This window comes from Diabrotica virgifera, chromosome 9 (assembly GCF_917563875.1).
Source record: "Diabrotica virgifera virgifera chromosome 9, PGI_DIABVI_V3a".
Taxonomy (NCBI): Eukaryota; Metazoa; Arthropoda; class Insecta; order Coleoptera; family Chrysomelidae; genus Diabrotica; species Diabrotica virgifera.
The window spans coordinates 63,654,835-63,676,298 of NC_065451.1; the positions used below are offsets into that span (position 1 = coordinate 63,654,835).

The 21,464-nt window shown below is 31.1% G+C and overlaps 1 protein-coding gene across 12 annotated transcripts in view; it reads right to left on the reverse strand.

Moving 5' to 3' along the window:
• The window catches only part of LOC114325175 (protein daughterless), a 551,617-nt gene that overhangs the window by 498,924 nt on the left and 31,229 nt on the right, over positions 1–21,464 (reverse strand). The window contains exon 1 of one of the 12 annotated variants that reach the window (XM_050662098.1): positions 14,140–14,213. The exons of 10 other annotated variants lie outside the window; for them this stretch is intronic. In XM_050662098.1, coding sequence (XP_050518055.1) covers positions 14,140–14,167 — 28 coding nt within the window. In that variant the 5' untranslated portion in view covers positions 14,168–14,213. Of the gene's footprint in view, positions 1–6,467; positions 6,542–14,139; positions 14,214–21,464 lie in introns of those variants that run through there. One more of the 12 variants, XM_050662099.1, reaches the window with a different exon arrangement.

The following is a 21,464-nucleotide window of genomic DNA, read 5'->3' on the forward strand; positions in this document are numbered from 1 at the left end:
GAGTTATATTCGCGGCCGTACGGACCGACGGAATGACAGCCTAGGTCAAATATCTCACCTTTAGTACCATCCTTGGATTATAAGCTTTCATTTGACACCTCATTTGTCATTCTACCTGGTATAATGATGGAGGAGTTATATTCGCGGTCGGACAGACCAACGGACAGACCGCCAAGGTCAAATATCTCACCTTTAGTACCATCCTTGGATTATCAGCTTTCAGTTGACACCTCATTTGTCATTCTAGCTGATATATTGACGGAGGAGTTGTGATTACAGACAGACGGACGGACAGACGGACGTAGATAATACAAAGTTTTCACATTTTTTCAAAATTGGGTGAAAACAAAAATGAACTGTTTTACAATTTCTACATTTGATCGGACACCCCCAAACATGTACGACAATGTAAGTCGTGCAGGTAATGCGTCATTTTAATGTCTCAAAATTATAGATAAGATCTCGATAAGGATGTTTTTATACCCATTAATTTACTTATCAATATGGGAAGCTTCTACATTTTTTATAAATTTGCAACAAAATGTACCTTCACTTAGCAGGAAAGATAAGAGGAGGAAGGAGTATAGGAAGAAGGAGAGTGTCATGGTTGAAGAATTTAAGGGACTAGTTTAAATGCAGTTCTATAGAACTCTTCTGGGCAGCGGTAGATAGAGTAGAGATAGTGATGATGATATCCAACCTCCGATTGGGAGACGGCACTTAAAGAAAGAAGAAGTACCTTACCTAAACAGCAACAAGAGCTTACATCCAGTAGATCTGACAGGAAAAAGCAAAAGAAAAAGCCTAGAAGTGAATCCCCGAAAAATAAATGAATGATATGCTCCAGCAAGCAAAAGAATCTCAATAAAGCAGACACATATTACTCTGGGCTAATTAGCAAAATTCATGGAAAAGTTATTTACCAGCAATTTTATTGCTGGAATCGAATTATAATATCCTATATATTAATAATATAGGTATGCAAAGTCCGCAGATAGTGTGCTACTTTTTTTATAAACAAAATGGCGCCGACAAATCGTATTTTTTTCAATTATTTCTCTATAACTCCGAAGATTTTAACTTTACAACAAAAACACTCCAATAAAAATTCACCGCAATTAAATTCTGCATAGAGATATGTTTTTCACGATTTGCTCCGACGAACATTTTCCTCGGAAAATGCGGATTTTCCTAACAAAAACTCTAATTTTCAAATAAAGTTTAAGGTAAGTAATTATTAATCAATAATTAAATAACTTAGTGACATCAAAGCTTTCTTGTTATAGATTGTAATTCCAGAAGTCGGTGAAAATTAAACGAATATTTTAGCAACAATTCAATTGTTAATAAACAATTTACGATCGCAATAATAACCAAAATAATCATGATACATTGATCAGACTTATCAAGATTATAAAGATGAGATGCTTATTTAATATTTTATCGACAAAATATAAATTTTTCTTTTTTTTGCATAATCTTTAAATTTTGAAAAAAAAAAATAGTTATAATACGCTGGTCTAATTAGTAAAGTACAAAGAAAGGTTATTTACCAGCAATTTTATTGCTGGAATCGAATTATAAGATCATATGTATTATTAATATAGGTATGCAAAGTCCGCAGATTGTGTGCTACTTTTTTTATAAACAAAATGGCGCCGACAAATCGTATTTTTTTCAATTATTGCTCTATAACTCCGAAGATTTTAACTTTACACCAAAAACTCTCAAATAAAAATTCACTCCAATTTAATTCTACATAGAAGCATGTTTTTTCCGATTTGCTCCGACGAAAATTTTCCTCGGAAAATGTGGGTTTTCCCAACAAAATCTCGAATTTCCAAATAAATTTTTTGGGCCAATAATTATTTATCAATAATTATATAGCTTGGTGAAATAAAAGCTTTCTTGGTATAGATTATAAATTCAGAAGCCGGTGAAAATAAAACGAATATTTTAGCAACAATTCAATTGTTAATTAAAAATTTATAGTCGCAATAACAACCAAAATAATCATGAGACATTGATCAAACTTAGAAAGATTATAAAGATGTGATGCCTATTTAATATTTTGTCGACAAAATATAAATTTTTCATTTTTTTGCATAATCTTTAAATGTTTAAAAAAAATTGTTATAAATAAATTAACATTTCTCAGAAATTGTTTATTATATTCTAATTTTATAAAATACTTAGAATGCGTATTTCATAGGTCTTGAAAATGAATGCTTTAAAACATTTTTCCAACCATTTGCAAAAAAGTTATGAAACAGCAAAGTAAATATACGTTTTCTCCGTTGTTTATAATTTGTTTTAATAGTTTAAAAGCTTAAAAGTGAGTCTATGGTACAATCTAATTACTCACAAAGAATGTCAAAAATTAGTGCAATGGTTATATTTTAATCAAAGATTAAAAATACTTTTTTTTGTAATTTTTAGCGCAAAAGTAGGCCTGATACAGAGTCGGAGCTAAAATGTTCACTCGAAGCGACTGACACGCAGCATATATTATTTTATAAAAGTGTACGTCTCGCGCGGCCGGTCGTCGCTCCGAGTGAAAATTTCAGCTACAGTGCTGTATTATTCTACTTTCGCGCGTGTAAATTACAAAAAAATATATTTATAATCTTTAATTAAAATATAACCATTAAGTTGATAATCAATATTTTTTTGTAAATAATTAGCTTGTACATTATACTCACTTCTACGCTTTGAAAGAATTAAAAAAATATATAAACACCGTAGTAATCGTATGTTTACTTTGCTGTTTCATAACTTTTTTGTAAATCGTTGCAAAAAAGTTTTAAAGAATTCATTTTCAAGATATTTGAAATGCGCATTTTAGCTATTTTTTAAAATTACAATATAATAAAAAATTTTCTGAGAAACGTTAATTTGTTTATAACTATTTTTTTTAAACATTTAAAGATTATGCAAAAAAATAAAATATTTATATTTTTTTGACAAAATGTTAAAAAGGAATCTCATGTTTATAAGATTTCAAAGTTTGATCAGTGTATCATAATTATTTTGGTTATTATTGCGACCGTAAATGATTAATTAACAATTGAATTGTTGCTAAAATATTCGTTTTGTTTGCATCAGCTTCTGGAACTATAATCTAAACCAAGAAGTCTTATAAGTCACCAAATTATTTAAATATTGGTAGATAATTACTTATCTAAAACTTTATTTGAAAATTAAAGATTTTGTTGGGAAAAACCCCATTTTCCAGGAAAATTTTCATCGGAGCAGATCGGAAAAAACACATCTCTATGCAGAATTTAATCACGGTGAATTTTTATTTGGGAGTTTTTGTTGTAAAATTAAAATCTTCGGAGTTATAGAGCAATAATTGAAAAAAACACGATTTTCGGGCGCCATTTTGTTTATAAAAAAAGTAGCACACTATCTGAGGACATTGCATACCTATATTATTAATATATAGGATCTTATAATTCGATTCCAGCAATAAAATTGCTGGTAAATAACTTTTCCCAAAAATGGCCTATTCTCCGATAATCAGCCCAGACTATATGTGCACACTCATTCGGGGCGCAAGGATATAATATATCCACTGATATATATCACGATATATATGTATCGTGATATATATCATATTTATATTATATAATTCGTTGATATACGAGTATATATCAGTATTTTATTTCGTACTAATTTTTACATAAGCAGGTTAAAAAACTTCTGGACCATCGCTTTTTGGGAGAAAGACTTACTGCCGAACAAAAAGAACAGGCTTATGAATATTTAAATTCAATCAATACAGATTTTGTTCCGTTTGTAGTGGCCCTAACTTCGAAGTCTAAACCTTTTCCGCCTTTCATGTATGGTCCAAATTAAAAAAAAAACATCTCCATTATTATGGTGGAAGTCTGTTCCAATCGCTTAATCTGCTTGGCCTGATAAAAATATATTTCTCGAACGAATTAACCAATTACATACTTACAGCAGTAGCCTCAACGGCAGGCATTGAAAGGTGCTTTTCAAGCTTTGGGCTTGTCCATTCCAAATTACGAAATAATTTAGGAACCGAAAAAACTGCTAAACTTGTATTCATGCTTAAATATTTAAGCAGTTCTTCATACCAAAAACATGACAATTTGGAATGGATTTGGCCTGAACAAGAAACTGAAAGAAGGGAAAATGAAGAGGCAGAATTAAGTCTTGGGTGCTTTACTGGTTTTGATTCAGACACTTCCGATGTTGAACCATCATCTTAATTCATTTTCTAAATTTTGATTTTGTTTCTTAAATGTTGAGAATTTTAAGTTATTTTGGAAAAATAGAAATACTTAAGGTTTAAGTTAATGTTTTCAATATTTTTAGTTAATTTAGGTGTTACTTGGATACTCATATCATTTTGTTTTCTGTTTATGTAACATACTACCATACGTACGTTTATATTTTTGTATCATTTATTTAAGTAAAAATATATCTTTTATACTATTATATTTTTGTATTTTTTATTTAAAATAAAAATATATCTTTTATAGGTACTTTTATCTTTATACAGGGTGTCCCGAAAAGATTGGTCATAAATTATACCACAGATTCTGGGGCCAAAAATAGGTTGATTGAACCTCACTTACCTAAATACAATAGTGCACACAAAAAAAGTTACAGCCCTTTGAAGTTACAAAATGAAAATCGATTTTTTTTCATATATCGAAAACTCTCAAAGATTTTTTATTGAAAATGGACATGTGGCATTTATATGACAGCAACATCTTAAAAAAAAATTTAAGTAAAATTTGTGCACCCCATAAAAATTTTATGGGGGTTTTGTTCCCTTAAACCCCCTCAAACTTTTGTGTACGTTCCAATTAAATTATTATTGTGGCACCATTAGTTAAACACATTATTTCTAAAACTTTTTTGCCTCTTAGTACTTTTTAGATAAGCCAGTGTTTATCGAGATATTTTGAATATTTGTCGAATCCACCACATATTTGTATATGGTTAAGTACGATTATAGAGACCTGTTAATAATCTGAAAATTTATTTATAATTTACATTTTTAGGTATGTTTTGAAAAAGAAGCTACATCTCGATAAAAGGTGACTTATGAACAAAAGACTAAGAGGCAAAAGTTTTAAAAATACTGTGTTTAACTAATGGTACCACAATAATACTTTAATTGGAACGTACACAATCATTTGGGGGTTTAAAGGAACAAACCCCCCATACAATTGTTACGTAAATATATTGAAAAAGAAGCCGCATCTCAATAAAAACTGACTTATCGAAAAAATACTAAGAGGCAAAAAAGTTTTAAAAACGTCGTGTTTAACTAATGGTACCACAATAATCAATTAATTGGAACGTACAAAAAAGTTTGGGGGGGTTTAAGGGAACAAAATCCCCATAAATTTTTTATTAGGTGGACAAATTTCACTAAAATTTTGTTTCAAGATGTTCCTGCAATAAGAGTGATACATGTCCATTTTCAATAAAAAATATCTAATAGTTTTCGATATATTGAAAAAAATCGATTTTCATTTTGTCACTTCAAAGGGCTATAACTTTTTTTATGAGCACATTTGTACTAAGATAAGTTAGGTTAAATCGAACTATTTTTGACCCCAGAATGTGTGGTATAATTTATGACCATTCTTTTCGGGACACCCTGTATATTAATCTTATTTTGGTCAATTTAGTTTCACTATTCAAATGTTTTCCAAAATATCATATAAATATCACTTTTGGATATATATCGGATATACAGGGTGAGTCATGAGGAACTGTACATACTCCTACCTCGTATAGAGGCTCCTATGGGGAATAACAAATGACCATTAAAAAGTGTCTGCTCCCATTGTTTAATAATATACAGGGCGAGTTTCGCATTTTGACAGAAATTTGTATTCATCATAATTTTTGAACGGTTAGATCGATGTGTCTCTTATTTTGGTCAATCGTTACACTATTACCACCTAATCAACTGATTTATTCAAACTAGAAAAAAATCAGGTCCGGCTTTAAAAAATTAGTTCGTTTGGGTCTTCCCAAACTTAAAACTTCCCTTAAAACTTCCCCTGTTCCAGTGTTCCTATACATCACAGTTTGTCCGACTAGATACCGCTAAGTTATTAACCAATTTTCAGCTTGCTGTTAATAAACTTTTTTGGTACGCGGGATCCAGACCTATACGTCGGTTTTGGAACATTCAAACACGCCAAAAATTACTGGAAACCAGCAGGACAAGGTACAGATAAAGATCTGCTGGAAAGATAAGACAAAATAAAATATAAGAATCAAACAGCCTTTTAAAAAGAGACAACGAAAGTCAACAACCAAATGGAAATGTTTCAGATCTAAAATTAATCTTAAAAGCTCCAAAACGGAACGATTAGCCTTCGGAACATAATAAGCTAAAGCGTGTATACATTCCAATTAAAAGTGTTGGAGTTACCACTACATCATATTCCTAATACAAATCTACTTACCATACCAATCAAAATCGTCCATAAACATCTTTTTGCGAATTTTATCACATATCACGAACGCGAATAGAGTAAGAACTGTCTGTTTCAAATAAAATATTATCTAAGTATCACGAGATAATTAACTTTATCAGTCGATAAACAGAAGGAACTGCATTATAATAGATTCGACGAATTATAATAGAGATTTAGTGAGTTGAGTGTGCAACATGTGAATTGTTGAGACGTCTATAGTTACTTAAGTAAGTCTAATCGATCACGATTGTTTATCTTTAGATGTAGGTCCATGCTTCATTTTTTCTATTCTCCATCGTGAAAAATGAGATTGTATCTTGACCTAGTGTTTAAATGTTGAGAATTTTAAGTTATTTTGGAAAAATAGAAATACTTAAGGTTTAAGTTAATGTTTTCAATATTTTTAGTTAATTTAGGTGTTACTTGGATACTCATATCATTTTGTTTTCTGTTTATGTAACATACTACCATACGTACGTTTATATTTTTGTATCATTTATTTAAGTAAAAATATATCTTTTATACTATTATATTTTTGTATTTTTTATTTAAAATAAAAATATATCTTTTATAGGTACTTTTATCTTTATACAGGGTGTCCCGAAAAGATTGGTCATAAATTATACCACAGATTCTGGGGCCAAAAATAGGTTGATTGAACCTCACTTACCTAAATACAATAGTGCACACAAAAAAAGTTACAGCCCTTTGAAGTTACAAAATGAAAATCGATTTTTTTTCATATATCGAAAACTCTCAAAGATTTTTTATTGAAAATGGACATGTGGCATTTATATGACAGCAACATCTTAAAAAAAAATTTAAGTAAAATTTGTGCACCCCATAAAAATTTTATGGGGGTTTTGTTCCCTTAAACCCCCTCAAACTTTTGTGTACGTTCCAATTAAATTATTATTGTGGCACCATTAGTTAAACACATTATTTCTAAAACTTTTTTGCCTCTTAGTACTTTTTAGATAAGCCAGTGTTTATCGAGATATTTTGAATATTTGTCGAATCCACCACATATTTGTATATGGTTAAGTACGATTATAGAGACCTGTTAATAATCTGAAAATTTATTTATAATTTACATTTTTAGGTATGTTTTGAAAAAGAAGCTACATCTCGATAAAAGGTGACTTATGAACAAAAGACTAAGAGGCAAAAGTTTTAAAAATACTGTGTTTAACTAATGGTACCACAATAATACTTTAATTGGAACGTACACAATCATTTGGGGGTTTAAAGGAACAAACCCCCCATACAATTGTTACGTAAATATATTGAAAAAGAAGCCGCATCTCAATAAAAACTGACTTATCGAAAAAATACTAAGAGGCAAAAAAGTTTTAAAAACGTCGTGTTTAACTAATGGTACCACAATAATCAATTAATTGGAACGTACAAAAAAGTTTGGGGGGGTTTAAGGGAACAAAATCCCCATAAATTTTTTATTAGGTGGACAAATTTCACTAAAATTTTGTTTCAAGATGTTCCTGCAATAAGAGTGATACATGTCCATTTTCAATAAAAAATATCTAATAGTTTTCGATATATTGAAAAAAATCGATTTTCATTTTGTCACTTCAAAGGGCTATAACTTTTTTTATGAGCACATTTGTACTAAGATAAGTTAGGTTAAATCGAACTATTTTTGACCCCAGAATGTGTGGTATAATTTATGACCATTCTTTTCGGGACACCCTGTATATTAATCTTATTTTGGTCAATTTAGTTTCACTATTCAAATGTTTTCCAAAATATCATATAAATATCACTTTTGGATATATATCGGATATACAGGGTGAGTCATGAGGAACTGTACATACTCCTACCTCGTATAGAGGCTCCTATGGGGAATAACAAATGACCATTAAAAAGTGTCTGCTCCCATTGTTTAATAATATACAGGGCGAGTTTCGCATTTTGACAGAAATTTGTATTCATCATAATTTTTGAACGGTTAGATCGATGTGTCTCTTATTTTGGTCAATCGTTACACTATTACCACCTAATCAACTGATTTATTCAAACTAGAAAAAAATCAGGTCCGGCTTTAAAAAATTAGTTCGTTTGGGTCTTAGAAAAAATTTCACCCTGTATACGCTTTTTGAAAACTTTAATATGAATTTTACAAATTAGACAAACAGGCAATTAAAATGGCATATTTATTTTTTTCCGCACACGATTACTTAATTTTTTATAAAAAAATCAAATTTGACTATGAATAAAAAGTTTGGTAAAGTGAACTACAGATTTAAAAAAATTAACTTTTATTACAAAAATTAATTTTTTTTTGAACAAATATTTAATTTATGTTACCACTCAATCAACTGATTTATTCAAACTAGAAAAAAATCAGGCCCGGATTTAAAAAATTAGTTCGTTTTGGTCTTAGAAAAAATTTCACCCTGTATACGCTTTTTGAAAACTCTAATATGAATTTTACAAATTAGACAAATAGGCAATTAAAATGGCATATTTCTTTTTTTTTCCCACACGATTACTTAATTTTTTATTAAAAAATCAAATTTGTCAAAATCGCAATTTTAACCTAAAAATGAAAAAAAAATGAAATCACGGTTTAACTCGCTACAACTTTTTTTTTCTGAAATTTTTACAGCACATATCTCTTACCATTGTGAAGACTATGAAAATTGTTGTAGACTTTCAGTCTTCTTCTCGTAAAAGTTATGAATTTTTAAAAATAAAAGGTGCAGATTCGTGAATTGCAAAGTTAAATCGCAAAAATTAAGTGAAAAAATTTAAAATTTATCTATTTGATCACGTCTATGTTAAACTATAGAGTCCAAAAAAGTGTTATGGGGAGTTTTAGATCTAGACGTGTTATAGAAAAAAAGAATGGTAAAACTTTTAATTTTAAGAAAAACGTTGTTTTTGTAAATTAATTTTTGTAAAAAAGTTAATTTTTTTAAATCTATGCAAAAACTTTGCCAAACTTTTTATGCATAGTCAAATTTGATTTTTTAATAAAAAATTAAGTAATCGTGTGGGGAAAAAATAAATATGCCATTTTAATTGCTTATTTGTCTAATTTGTAAAATTCATATTAGAGCTTTCAAAAAGCGTATACAGGGTGAAATTTTTTCCAAGACCCAAACGAACTAATTTTTTAAATCCGGGCCTGACTTTTTTCTAGTTTGAATAAATCAGTTGATTGGGTGGTAACATAAATTAAATATTTGATAAAAAAAATTAATTTTTGTAATAAACGTTAATTTTTTTTAAATCTATGGTTCACTTTACCAAACTTTTTATTCATAGTCAAATTTTATTTTTTTTATAAAAAATTAAGTAATCGTGTGGGGAAAAAATAAATAATATGCCATTTTAATTGTCTATTTGTCTAATTTGTAAAATTCATATTAGAGTTTTCAAAAAGCGTATACAGGGTGAAATTATTTCTAAGACCAAAACGAACTTATTTTTTAAATCCGGGCCTGATTTTTTTCTATTTTGATTAAATCAGTTGATTGAGTGGTAACATAAATTAAATATTTGTTAAAAAAATTAATTTTTGTAATAAAAGTTAATTTGTTTAAATCTATGGTTCACTTTACCAAACTTTTAATCCATAGTCAAATTTGATTTTTTTATAAAAAATTAAGTAATCGTGTGCGGAAAAAAATAAATATGCCATTTTAATTGCCTATTTGTCTAATTTGTAAAATTCATATTATAGTTTTAAAAAAGCTTATACAGGGTGAAATTTTTTCTAAGACCCAAACGAACTAATTTTTTTAAAGTCAGACCTGATTTTTTTCTAGTTTGAATAAATTAGTTCATTAGGCGGTAATAGTGTAACGACTGACCAAAATAAGAGACAAATCGATCTGACTGTTCAAAAATTATGACGAATACAAATTTCTGTCAAAATGCGAAACTCGCCCTGTATATTAGTAAACAATGGGAGCAGACACTTTTTAATGGTCATTTGTTATTTCCCATAGGGGCCTCTATACGAGGTAGGAGTATGTACAGGTACAGTTCCTCATGACTCACCCTGTATATCATGTATATCCGATATTTTGATATTTATATAAATATCATGGATATTTTGTGCCCTGCACTTATTACAAAATTACAAAAATGCCAACCAGGTACTTGAAGTATTAATCCAAATACTTCTTACGAGCATAGATATCACAAAGGTGAACGCTGAAACAAACATTTCTGCGACGATTAAAATCAAAACGTCTAAAATAACACTAATAGCAACAAAAAGAGCAAATACAACAAAACAGTTGAAGATCGCTGTAAAGAAATTATAAACAAAACTCTTTAGACCCAGAAGAACCGGAATATAGACTAAAAAAAGGGAATATAATATAGAGTATGAAGAATCAGGATATGGTGAACATGAAAAGAAACAAGAATAACACGTTAAAGACCAGAAACTACTAGGTCTGGATCCCGCGTACCAAATAAAAGTTAATTAATAGCAAGCTGAAAATTTGTTAATAGCTTAACGGTGTCTAGTCGGACAAACTTGATGTACGGGAACACTGGAACAGGGGAAGTTTTAATTGTGGAACAGGTTACAGGTTTCGAACGTCAAACTACGAAAACGTCCCATGTATTTTGTCGGACAGAACATTCAATTGATTTGTTACCCTTTCAACTCTCATGCAAAAATCAGACTGCTATTTACCACCAACATAATTCCTCTCATTTGACATGTTCTACGTGTCGGACTTATTAAAATGCCCAACATATCTGTCGAACAAACATGTTTTCATATCTATCTATATATATAAAAGAAAGTCGAGGTTATGTTAGTTACACCATTTATAACTCGAGAACGACTGAACAGATTTTTATGAAATTTTACACGTATATTCGAGCGGACTGGGAATAGGATAATATGGAGTTTCATACGCGTACGTCATAAGGGGGGTTGCCCCCCCTGATATATTTTTTTAATTTTTGGAAAAACCGTTTTTTACTATTTTTATGAGATGTAGAAGCAAAAGATACATACAATCCTAAATTTTCAATTTTCTATCTCAGACCGTTATTTTTTAATAGCCATTTAAATATTTTACATCTATATATGTATTATATAAAAGAAAGTCGAGGTTATGTTAGTTACACCATTTATAACTCGAGAACGACTGAACAGATTTTTATGAAATTTTACACGTATATTCGAGCGGACTGGGAATAGGATAATATGGAATTTCATACGCCTAAGTCATAAAGGGGGTTGCCCCCCTGATATATTTGTTTAATTTTTGGAAAACCCGTTTTTTACTATTTTTATGAGATGTAGAAGCAAAAGATACACACAATCCTAAATTTTCAATTTTCTATCTCAGACCGTTATTTTTTAATAGCCATTTAAATATTTTACATCTATATATTATATAAAAGAAAGTCGAGGTTATGTTAGTTACACCATTTATAACTCGAGAACGACTGAACAGATTTTTATGAAATTTTACACGTATATTCGAGCGGACTGGGAATAGGATAATATGGAGTTTCATACGCGTACGTCATAAGGGGGGTTGCCCCCCCCCCCTGATATATTTTTTTAATTTTTGGAAAAACCGTTTTTTACTATTTTTATGAGATGTAGAAGCAAAAGATACATACAATCCTAAATTTTCAATTTGCTATCTCAGACCGTTATTGTTTAATAGCCATTTAAATATTTTACATCTATATATTATATAAAAGAAAGTCGAGGTTATGTTAGTTACACAATTTATAACTCAAGAACGACTGAACAGATTTTTATGAAATTTTAAACGTATATTCGAGCGGACTGGGAATAGGATAATATGGAGTTTCATACGCGTACGTCATAAGGGGGTTGCCCCCCTGATATATTTTTTTAATTTTTGGAAAAACCGTTTTTTACTATTTTTATGAGATGTAGAAGCAAAAGATACATATAATCCTAAATTTTCAATTTTCTATCTCGGACCGTTATTTTTTAATAGCCATTTAAATATTTTACATCTATATAAAAATTCTCCGGTCGCAGTGTTTGTTACCATACTCCTCCGAAACGACTTGACCGATTTTTATGAAATTTTGCAGGTAGATTGGACTGGACTGGGAGTAGGTTGCTGTCTATATTTCATACCCGTACGTCATTAGGGGGTTGCCCATGACGCCGTAACTCTCACAATAATGACGTGAAAAATATGAAATTAAGTAGGTAGACTCCTTGCTGAATTCCTAGCGAAACCGTACTAAATTTTTTTCTCTAGCACAATCGGTGTCCGAAATACGTAGCAATACGTCTCAAGCCGTAGCCATATTCTGAGGACAGAAGAAGAACGAGCGACAAATTTCATAGAAGAGAAGTGGAACAGTTTAACTTTGGGACTCAAATTGGGCAAAATATGAATTTTTTAATCTTGCGAAATTTTCAAAAAATATCTCTAAACGGAACCGTAAGCAGGAGAAAAATTCTGAGCACACGAAAAGAACAAGCAGCAAATTATAAAATTTGATTTAATTTTAATTCATTTTGTTTAATTTTATTTAATTTAAGTATTTATTTATTTTCGTTTATTTTATTTTATTTCATTTTATTAAATTTTATTTATTTTTATTAGACTATATTTTCTTTTATTTAATTTTATTATTATTTTTTAATTTATTTATTATTTTTATTTATTTTTTTTAGCTTTATTTAATTGTATTTAAGTTAATATGATTTTATTTATTTGTATTTAATTTTATTCAGTTTTAGTTATTTTTATTTACGTTTATTCAATTTCATTTAATTTTAATTTACTTCGTTTACTTTTTTATTTAATTTTAATTGAATTTAATTTTATTTAATCAACACCTATAGACTTGGAATCTCTCCGAACCCAATCATAAATAGAGGGTTGTTTTGAATGTAGATATAATAAAGCTGTTATATTCATTATAAGATAAACAAATTTAAGATTGTAACTGTTGCACTACAAACTTTATTTTGTTACTTCTAACTAAACTTTATTATTTCAAACATCATGTGTAATTAATTAAAAATAATAATAAAACCTCATTCACATCGAGCATTTTTTGTTTGTTAATTACGAATTCCTTTTGTTTATTTTAAGTTTATTGTATACAAAAGTTTGTTTTTATCTATTGAGGCAGTACGAAGTCTGCCGGGTCAGCTAGTATTATATAAAGTTTGCTATCGAATAAACTTAAAAACAAATAACAAAAAACAATAAACTTGTCACGATGACACGTTCCACAATTAAAACTTCCCCTGTTCCAGTGTTCCTATACATCACAGTTTGTCCGACTAGATACCGCTAAGTTATTAACCAATTTTCAGCTTGCTGTTAATAAACTTTTTTGGTACGCGGGATCCAGACCTATACGTCGGTTTTGGAACATTCAAACACGCCAAAAATTACTGGAAACCAGCAGGACAAGGTACAGATAAAGATCTGCTGGAAAGATAAGACAAAATAAAATATAAGAATCAAACAGCCTTTTAAAAAGAGACAACGAAAGTCAACAACCAAATGGAAATGTTTCAGATCTAAAATTAATCTTAAAAGCTCCAAAACGGAACGATTAGCCTTCGGAACATAATAAGCTAAAGCGTGTATACATTCCAATTAAAAGTGTTGGAGTTACCACTACATCATATTCCTAATACAAATCTACTTACCATACCAATCAAAATCGTCCATAAACATCTTTTTGCGAATTTTATCACATATCACGAACGCGAATAGAGTAAGAACTGTCTGTTTCAAATAAAATATTATCTAAGTATCACGAGATAATTAACTTTATCAGTCGATAAACAGAAGGAACTGCATTATAATAGATTCGACGAATTATAATAGAGATTTAGTGAGTTGAGTGTGCAACATGTGAATTGTTGAGACGTCTATAGTTACTTAAGTAAGTCTAATCGATCACGATTGTTTATCTTTAGATGTAGGTCCATGCTTCATTTTTTCTATTCTCCATCGTGAAAAATGAGATTGTATCTTGACCTAGTGTTTGATGAGGTCATTTGACAATCCAGGACGTGGTAATCTTCTCTTCATGCTCTACGGTATAGTTGTGATGTTCTATTTGTTGCATTTTGCCTCTACATATCACTAGTAGGTAGTAGGAGAGCCTATATGTATATCACTAGTAGGTAGTAGGAGAGCCTATATGTATATCACTCGAGACTCGGGCCAGAGTTTCCATTTAAAGTCCGTTTAGACCAGGGCCCATCTGTAAAAATATTAGTACATTTGGACGTTGAGAGGTGACTCAAATTTTTTTGCAGAAATTGCTTGAAAATAAATCAAATAATAATATTTGAGTTATCCTCCCTCTCAAAAAGGTCCGGAACACTGTTTAAATAATCAAAATGTCAAAAAATTAAGGAAAAATTTGATTTTTTTCTTGGTTTTTTGATTATAACTTTAAAAGTATTCATTTCCGAGAAAAGTTGTACTGACATAAAAGTTGCGTAATTAAATTTCCCACAATACAGAATTGGTTAAAAATTTAAAAAATAGTCACCCTTGTTGCAAAATAGCAATAATTGTGAAAAAACATATAAAAACAAGTATTCGCATTTTACGTTTTTAAACCATTTATGCTACACTTAGGACCTTCGTATTTCACCCTAAAAAACTTTATTATACAGTAAAACAATGCTGTAAATTTCGTTAAGATCGGTTCAATAGATTTTGCAATCCAGCTTTCGTAAAAAAATAATTTTTTCAAAATGTTACAGGACTGAAAATAAAGCAGATAGTAAGTTGAATTTTTTTTGCTTATAGAAGTGTACTGTACCTTTCATTTGCAATTTTGCAAAATTAAAATCGCTTAACTACCACGAAGTTACGATTTTTTTTAAATAAACATTAATTATTGGTGCTACGCGCAGGACAGCGGATAGTTTTCTTTGATTGGGCATTCCAATGACCTTTGATAATGATTGATACATTTTAATTTTTATTACATTTCAATATAAATAAATAAATTTGTTTATTGCAAAATAAAAACACATACTCTATCCTTTGAAATAACACTTTTATTAGCAAAAACTTTCTTTGTTCATATATTTTAACTTAGAGAATAAAAGTTTATTATTTTTAAACATATGCAATTGTTTAAACAATACTTCACAAACAATAATAAAATTAGTTTGATTTTTGTGGAATTAAAATATTAAAATACAACAAAATATAGAGTAAGAAAATAATATATTAGATAAAGATAGGAAGAAATTTTGGTGGAAATCAACTTGTGTGAATCAAACACCGCTGTCCTGCGCGTAGCACCAAAAATTATTGTTTATTTCAAAAATTTTCTGACGGCGTGGTAATTAATCGATTTTAATTTTGAAAATTGCAACTGAAAGGCACAGTACACTTCTATAAGCAAAAAAAATTTCAACTTGCTATCTGCTTTATTTTCAGTCCTGTGACATTTTGAAAAAATAATTTTTTTTTTTTGCGAAAGCTGGATTGCAAAATTTATTTTGCAAAATCTATTGAACCGATGTTAATGAAATTTACAGTATTGTTTTACTGTATCATAAGATTTTTCTGGGTGAAATATGAAGGTCCTAAGTGTAGCATAAATGGTTGAAAAACGTAAAATGCGAATATTTGTTTTTGTATGGTTTTTTCGCAATTATGGCAAATTTTATATGGTTTCGCAAGGGTGACTATTTTTTTAATTTTTGACCAATTCTATATTGTAGGAAATTTAATTACGCAACTTTTATGTCAGTACAACTTTTCTCGGAAATGAATACTTTTAAAGTTATAATCAAAAAACGAAGAAAAAAATCGAATTTTTCCTTCAATTTTTGACATTTTGATTATTTAAACAATGTTCCGAACCTTCTTGAGAGGGAGGATAACTCAAATATTATTATTTGATTTATTTTCAAGCAATTTCTGCAAAAACATTTGAGTCACCTCTCAACGTCCATCTCGAAACAGATGCGCCCTGGACTAGTTATGTGAGGTTCTATCCTCTGGACATTGTGCAACCAACATGGGAAGAGTCCTGTGATGCCTGAAGTTAAATCCCGGAATATTTTAAACGTCACATCTATTTAACAGGGCCGGCGTAGCTCAGGAGGTAGTATGCTTGGTTCGCGTGCTGGTAGGCCGGGGTTCAAATCCTAGCGCCGGCAAGAACAACTAGACATTTTTAAAATGTCTACAGACGCTACGCGTCGGGCAGTAAACTTCATTCTCGGGAGGAAAAGTATAGTAAAACTAAAATTGTATAACAAGGGAGGAAAAGGCACTTTACTCATATGTTATACATATGATTTTTCCACCTTCCTCAAATAACAGGTTATTTTTTCATTTTTACCTAATTTATTTATGTAACTAACACAATTTATTAGAAAACTAAATCTAACAAGTAGGTACAGCAGCACTGTCAACTGTCAAATATAAGTCAAATTATTAATGTGAACATTGTTAAATCAAAATTACAATTTACTGATTTTTCCATTCTGCAAAATACAGGGTGTGCTATAAATAAACGTTAAAATGTATAGATACTTACGTAATAGATAATCGAATATTGTATAGGGCGTCAATAAGTTATTTCATCAATGACATACCATGACGTCACTTTTACTTGAGGTGGTGCACAAAACGCATAAACAGACAAAATCAGCACCACTATTATAGTTAATTAGATCACCTAGCTAGATAGGTATTTCAGTTAGGTGGTACCAAAAATAATAAAAAGTATTTAGTGGTACATGACTCAAAAATATTGAGAACCGCTGATTTATAATATATTTATAGCGAAAAGTGAATTGTTTGCTCGTTTGTTTGAATGATCGAATACGATCATTCATGAACTGAGGTTGAATGGAAGTATACGCTAAAACTTTTACTATTTTGTCTAATTTTATTAGAAAAAATCTTGACTGGAACACCCTCCTTCATTATAAAATTGTATGGGTCAAATATGTAATTATATGGATCTATACGTATGGTGTCCCAAGATGAACTAAATCTAACAAAATTTGTTTGAACCCAAACAAAGACTTATTGTATTATCGCCTGTTTATTCGGAAAGTGGACATGTGGCAACAGCGCCTTTAGAGGAATGGTACAATGGTACAATGGTCAACTCTAAAAATGGTACAAATCCACTTATTTGCTCGGAGTCTTTAGTGAAATAAGGAAAAGCAAGGAGCCCGTTAGATTATTCTTCATCAAAACAATGCCAGCTGTTACATGTCTCGCCAAAGAGTTATTAAAAAACCGAATTAGCCTACAAAATTTGATATCAAAAATGACTTTCAAACATATACCTTAACAAATGGTTCGAAAGCATACAAAAAAGTTTGATCATCAATGAAGAATATTATTAAGTATGTATGTATACACCGTTCTTAGGCGTCAACGCCCTTCGGTAGGGATCTATGGAGGAGTATCACCAAGCCGGAAGCCCTTATCCCTTCCCGTACCGCTCCTCCATAGGCCGATCAGACGCCAGTTTATTCCAGACCAAGCCGTAGACTCTATTGAGTTTTATACTACGGCGTTGGCCTTTTATAAATTTCATGACCTAGCTGAGGCTCGAACCAGCGACCGCAAATCGCAAATCCACTAAACTTGTCGATCGACTGAGCTCCAGCTAACTGGGCCGTCAAGACCGACATATTATTAAGTACTGCCTTTTATTATTAATTTAACAATACAAATATTGCCCCTACTAATCATTATTTATTACTTTTTATTGCGCCTACTAATTTATTAATTTCTGCTTCTGCTACAGCTTTAATAATAATATTGAACAACGATGACAGTAGCACACCTTTTTCTGCAGTGTCAGTCATTTGTCCTTTTCAAATTTCTTGCAACCAGTTCGGGTTCTTAAATAATGCTGTTGGTACGAGAGAGGCGTTGTTCTCAGTAAAATTCTTACACCACAGATGCACAAAAGTTACTTGCGACGTATAGGCATGTCTGGTTGACTAAGAAAAAACGTTTGGCGAGTATACTAAGCCAAGATGATTAAAATACTAACAGAAGCAGGAATTAACAACCAAGATCTGAAAATCATAATTAGAAACCTTTACTGGAATCGGACCGCGAATTTTAGAGTTGAAAGTGATTCCATCGAATATAACATATTATGAAAATAATGCGTGGAGCGAGGCAATGCTGTATTTTGTCCTCTCGAATCTTCAATCTATAACTACTATGAAAGAATATTTATCGAAGCTTTGCATGGCACCGAAAAAGATTCTAATAAACGGGTACCGGTTAAACATCAGATATGCAGACGAGATCGTAGTATTTGCGGACAACCTACAAAACCTTTAAGTTCTTAAGATCAAAATCACATATTACAGTCAACAATATGGACTCAATATAAACGTAAAGAAAATAAAGCTCATGATCATTAATCATTAGCAAGAAAAAGATAACAGAAGGGCAACTCTATATCAACTAAACCCCTGTAGAAAGAGTGAGTCACTACAACTACCTTGGCACCATAATAAATGAAGAATAGAGCAACAACCAAATGATAAAAGCACGCATCGGAAAAGCTAGATCCACCTATACCCGGGTGGAGGCATTCTTCAAGAGCCAGAACCTCTCTTTTGGTACAAAAATAAAGATGCTGCAATGCTCCGTCTTCTGTGCCCTTTTTTATGGTGTTTAAACGTGGAGCTTTGGACGAAGATATGTGCAGAAGATTGAAAGCATTTGAGATGTGGCTACAATAAAGAATACTTAAGATCCCGTGGATTGACCGAGTCACAAATGCGGAGGTCCTCAGAATAATGAAGAAAAACCGGGTGTTACTGACCACCCCAAATATCGATAGTAACAATACTTTATTACATTATGCGAAATCAACCCAGACATGCCCTTCTATAAGCCATCCTGCAAGGAGCAATATTTGGAACGCGGGGTAAAAGAAGAAGAGCATTCTAGTTAAAGAACTTAAGTACCTGGTCCAACACAACGTATAGTAGCTTGTCATGATGATCGGCAACATTAGTCTCGGATAGACACATAATGAAGATTATTTATTTTCTAGCTGGACACATTGCTAAGGTGTCAGATAATGAGTTCCTATACGAAGAGATGTTTCTTTTTCTGTACCATGTCCTTTCAGAACGTTGGTTGCTATCATATCTATGTTAATTTTATTCACTGCCACCCTAAATAGCATGCTTGTATCAATACCATACCAACCTCACAAGTTCTTCTTTGTCCTGGTCTGCTAACGAAGAGATCGGCATTCTCAAACCCAGAAGGCAGAAGTAATCAACTATTCTAAATGGGAAGTAAGCCAGAACTTAACTAAAAAATGATTTTATTAACGTTTCGACGTCCAAATTGGACGTCGTTGTCAAAATACAAAATATTAATTAGTTTATTTAATATTTTGTATTTTGACAACGACATCCGATTTGGACGTCGAAACGTTAATAAAATCTTTTTTTAGTTAAATTGTGGCTTATTTCCCATTTAGAATAGTTGATTACAAAAATGTCACAAGGAAATAGCTTCAGAACAACAGGCAGAAGTAAAGGACGGCCGCGTAGTAGATGGAGTCATGACGTGAAAGAAGACCTTAATGCCTGGTTGCACCATAAAATCTTAAGCTCCAGCTTAGCCCAGCTCAGCTTATAGATAGCGCTGATTTAAGTCTCACTTACGTCTTACGTTGCACCATAATTTTCGATTCTTATATAAGCACGTTTTAACCACAGTATAAAGAGGGACAGTAGAACCACTCTCCGAAAAATTTGAAGTATAATTATAATCTTTAGTCGCGCATGGGACCGCGCAATGTTCTTAGTCGCTTTTGCCCCACTCTCGCATTGCTAGTCGCATAGAAACGTACGGATTTTAACAGGGAAAACCCGCATCCACCACTGGTGAATTACCAATTGCGTACTGCCGGTATTACTTCTTGAGATCAAAGCGCCGACAGAGGAGTGGTTTTACTGTGGAACCTCTTTATACTGTGACTTAACTCAGACGGAGTTTAAGATGCAATCCACGTGGCAATCTATTGTGGCAAGCTGAAAATTGATCTAAAGGATCGTTTAAACACAGCGATAAATCAAACAACTTATCAAGGTCAATCGAGTTGTTGCAACTTATCATTGTGTGTAAACGGTGCATCGCACGACTTATCAAAGTTGGAGTTGGGTTGAGGTTGGTATCGGATTGCATCAACTTTCACAAGGATCGAGTTGTTTTAATTTATCGTCGTGTCTAAACGGTACAGCGATTTATCATTGGACTTGGCTTGCATCAATTTAGGAGAATCTTACCGAATTAGAATTTATTTACATATCCAATTAAATAATGTACAGGGTGATTGATTAGTGGGGTAAAGCTACGTAGATCCGTTATAGTAATAGATAGCAATAAAAGTTAATAACAAAAATTGTAGCCAACTTTGAGATTCACATTTATAAAATTATTTAGAATGTTACATAGGGTGTTCGATAACATAGTGGCAGACCAAACTTAATTTTTTTTTATTGGAACACCCTGTATTTTATTTTATATTCAAAATCTTCTTAACTTCGCCATTACAAATGTATAAAGGATTGTTATGTTATACAGGGTATTTTACAAAGTTATAACCAATTTTATATGAAAATTGTAACAAGTTAACTCATTGTATAATTAAAAATAAGCACAAAAGCAATGGATTATTGATGCCATTTTTTTATTTATTATCAAAATTTTCATAAATTATTATTCTTCTTCTTCTTTTTGTATAGACATGACTGTCTGTTTTTTCAATGTGCCTCTAGTAAGTTGTCGTTCCATCGTCTTCGTGGTCTTACCACTGATCGTCTGCCTATTGGGAAACCGTCTCTCGCTGTCCTGACTACTCTGTTGTCATTCGGCTTATGTGGTCATTCCATTCTATTGTTCTGTTTCTTACCCTGTCTTCTGTCGTATATCTGCACTTTTAGCTCTGTCCCATAGAGTCTCACCATCGATTTTTCGAAGGGTT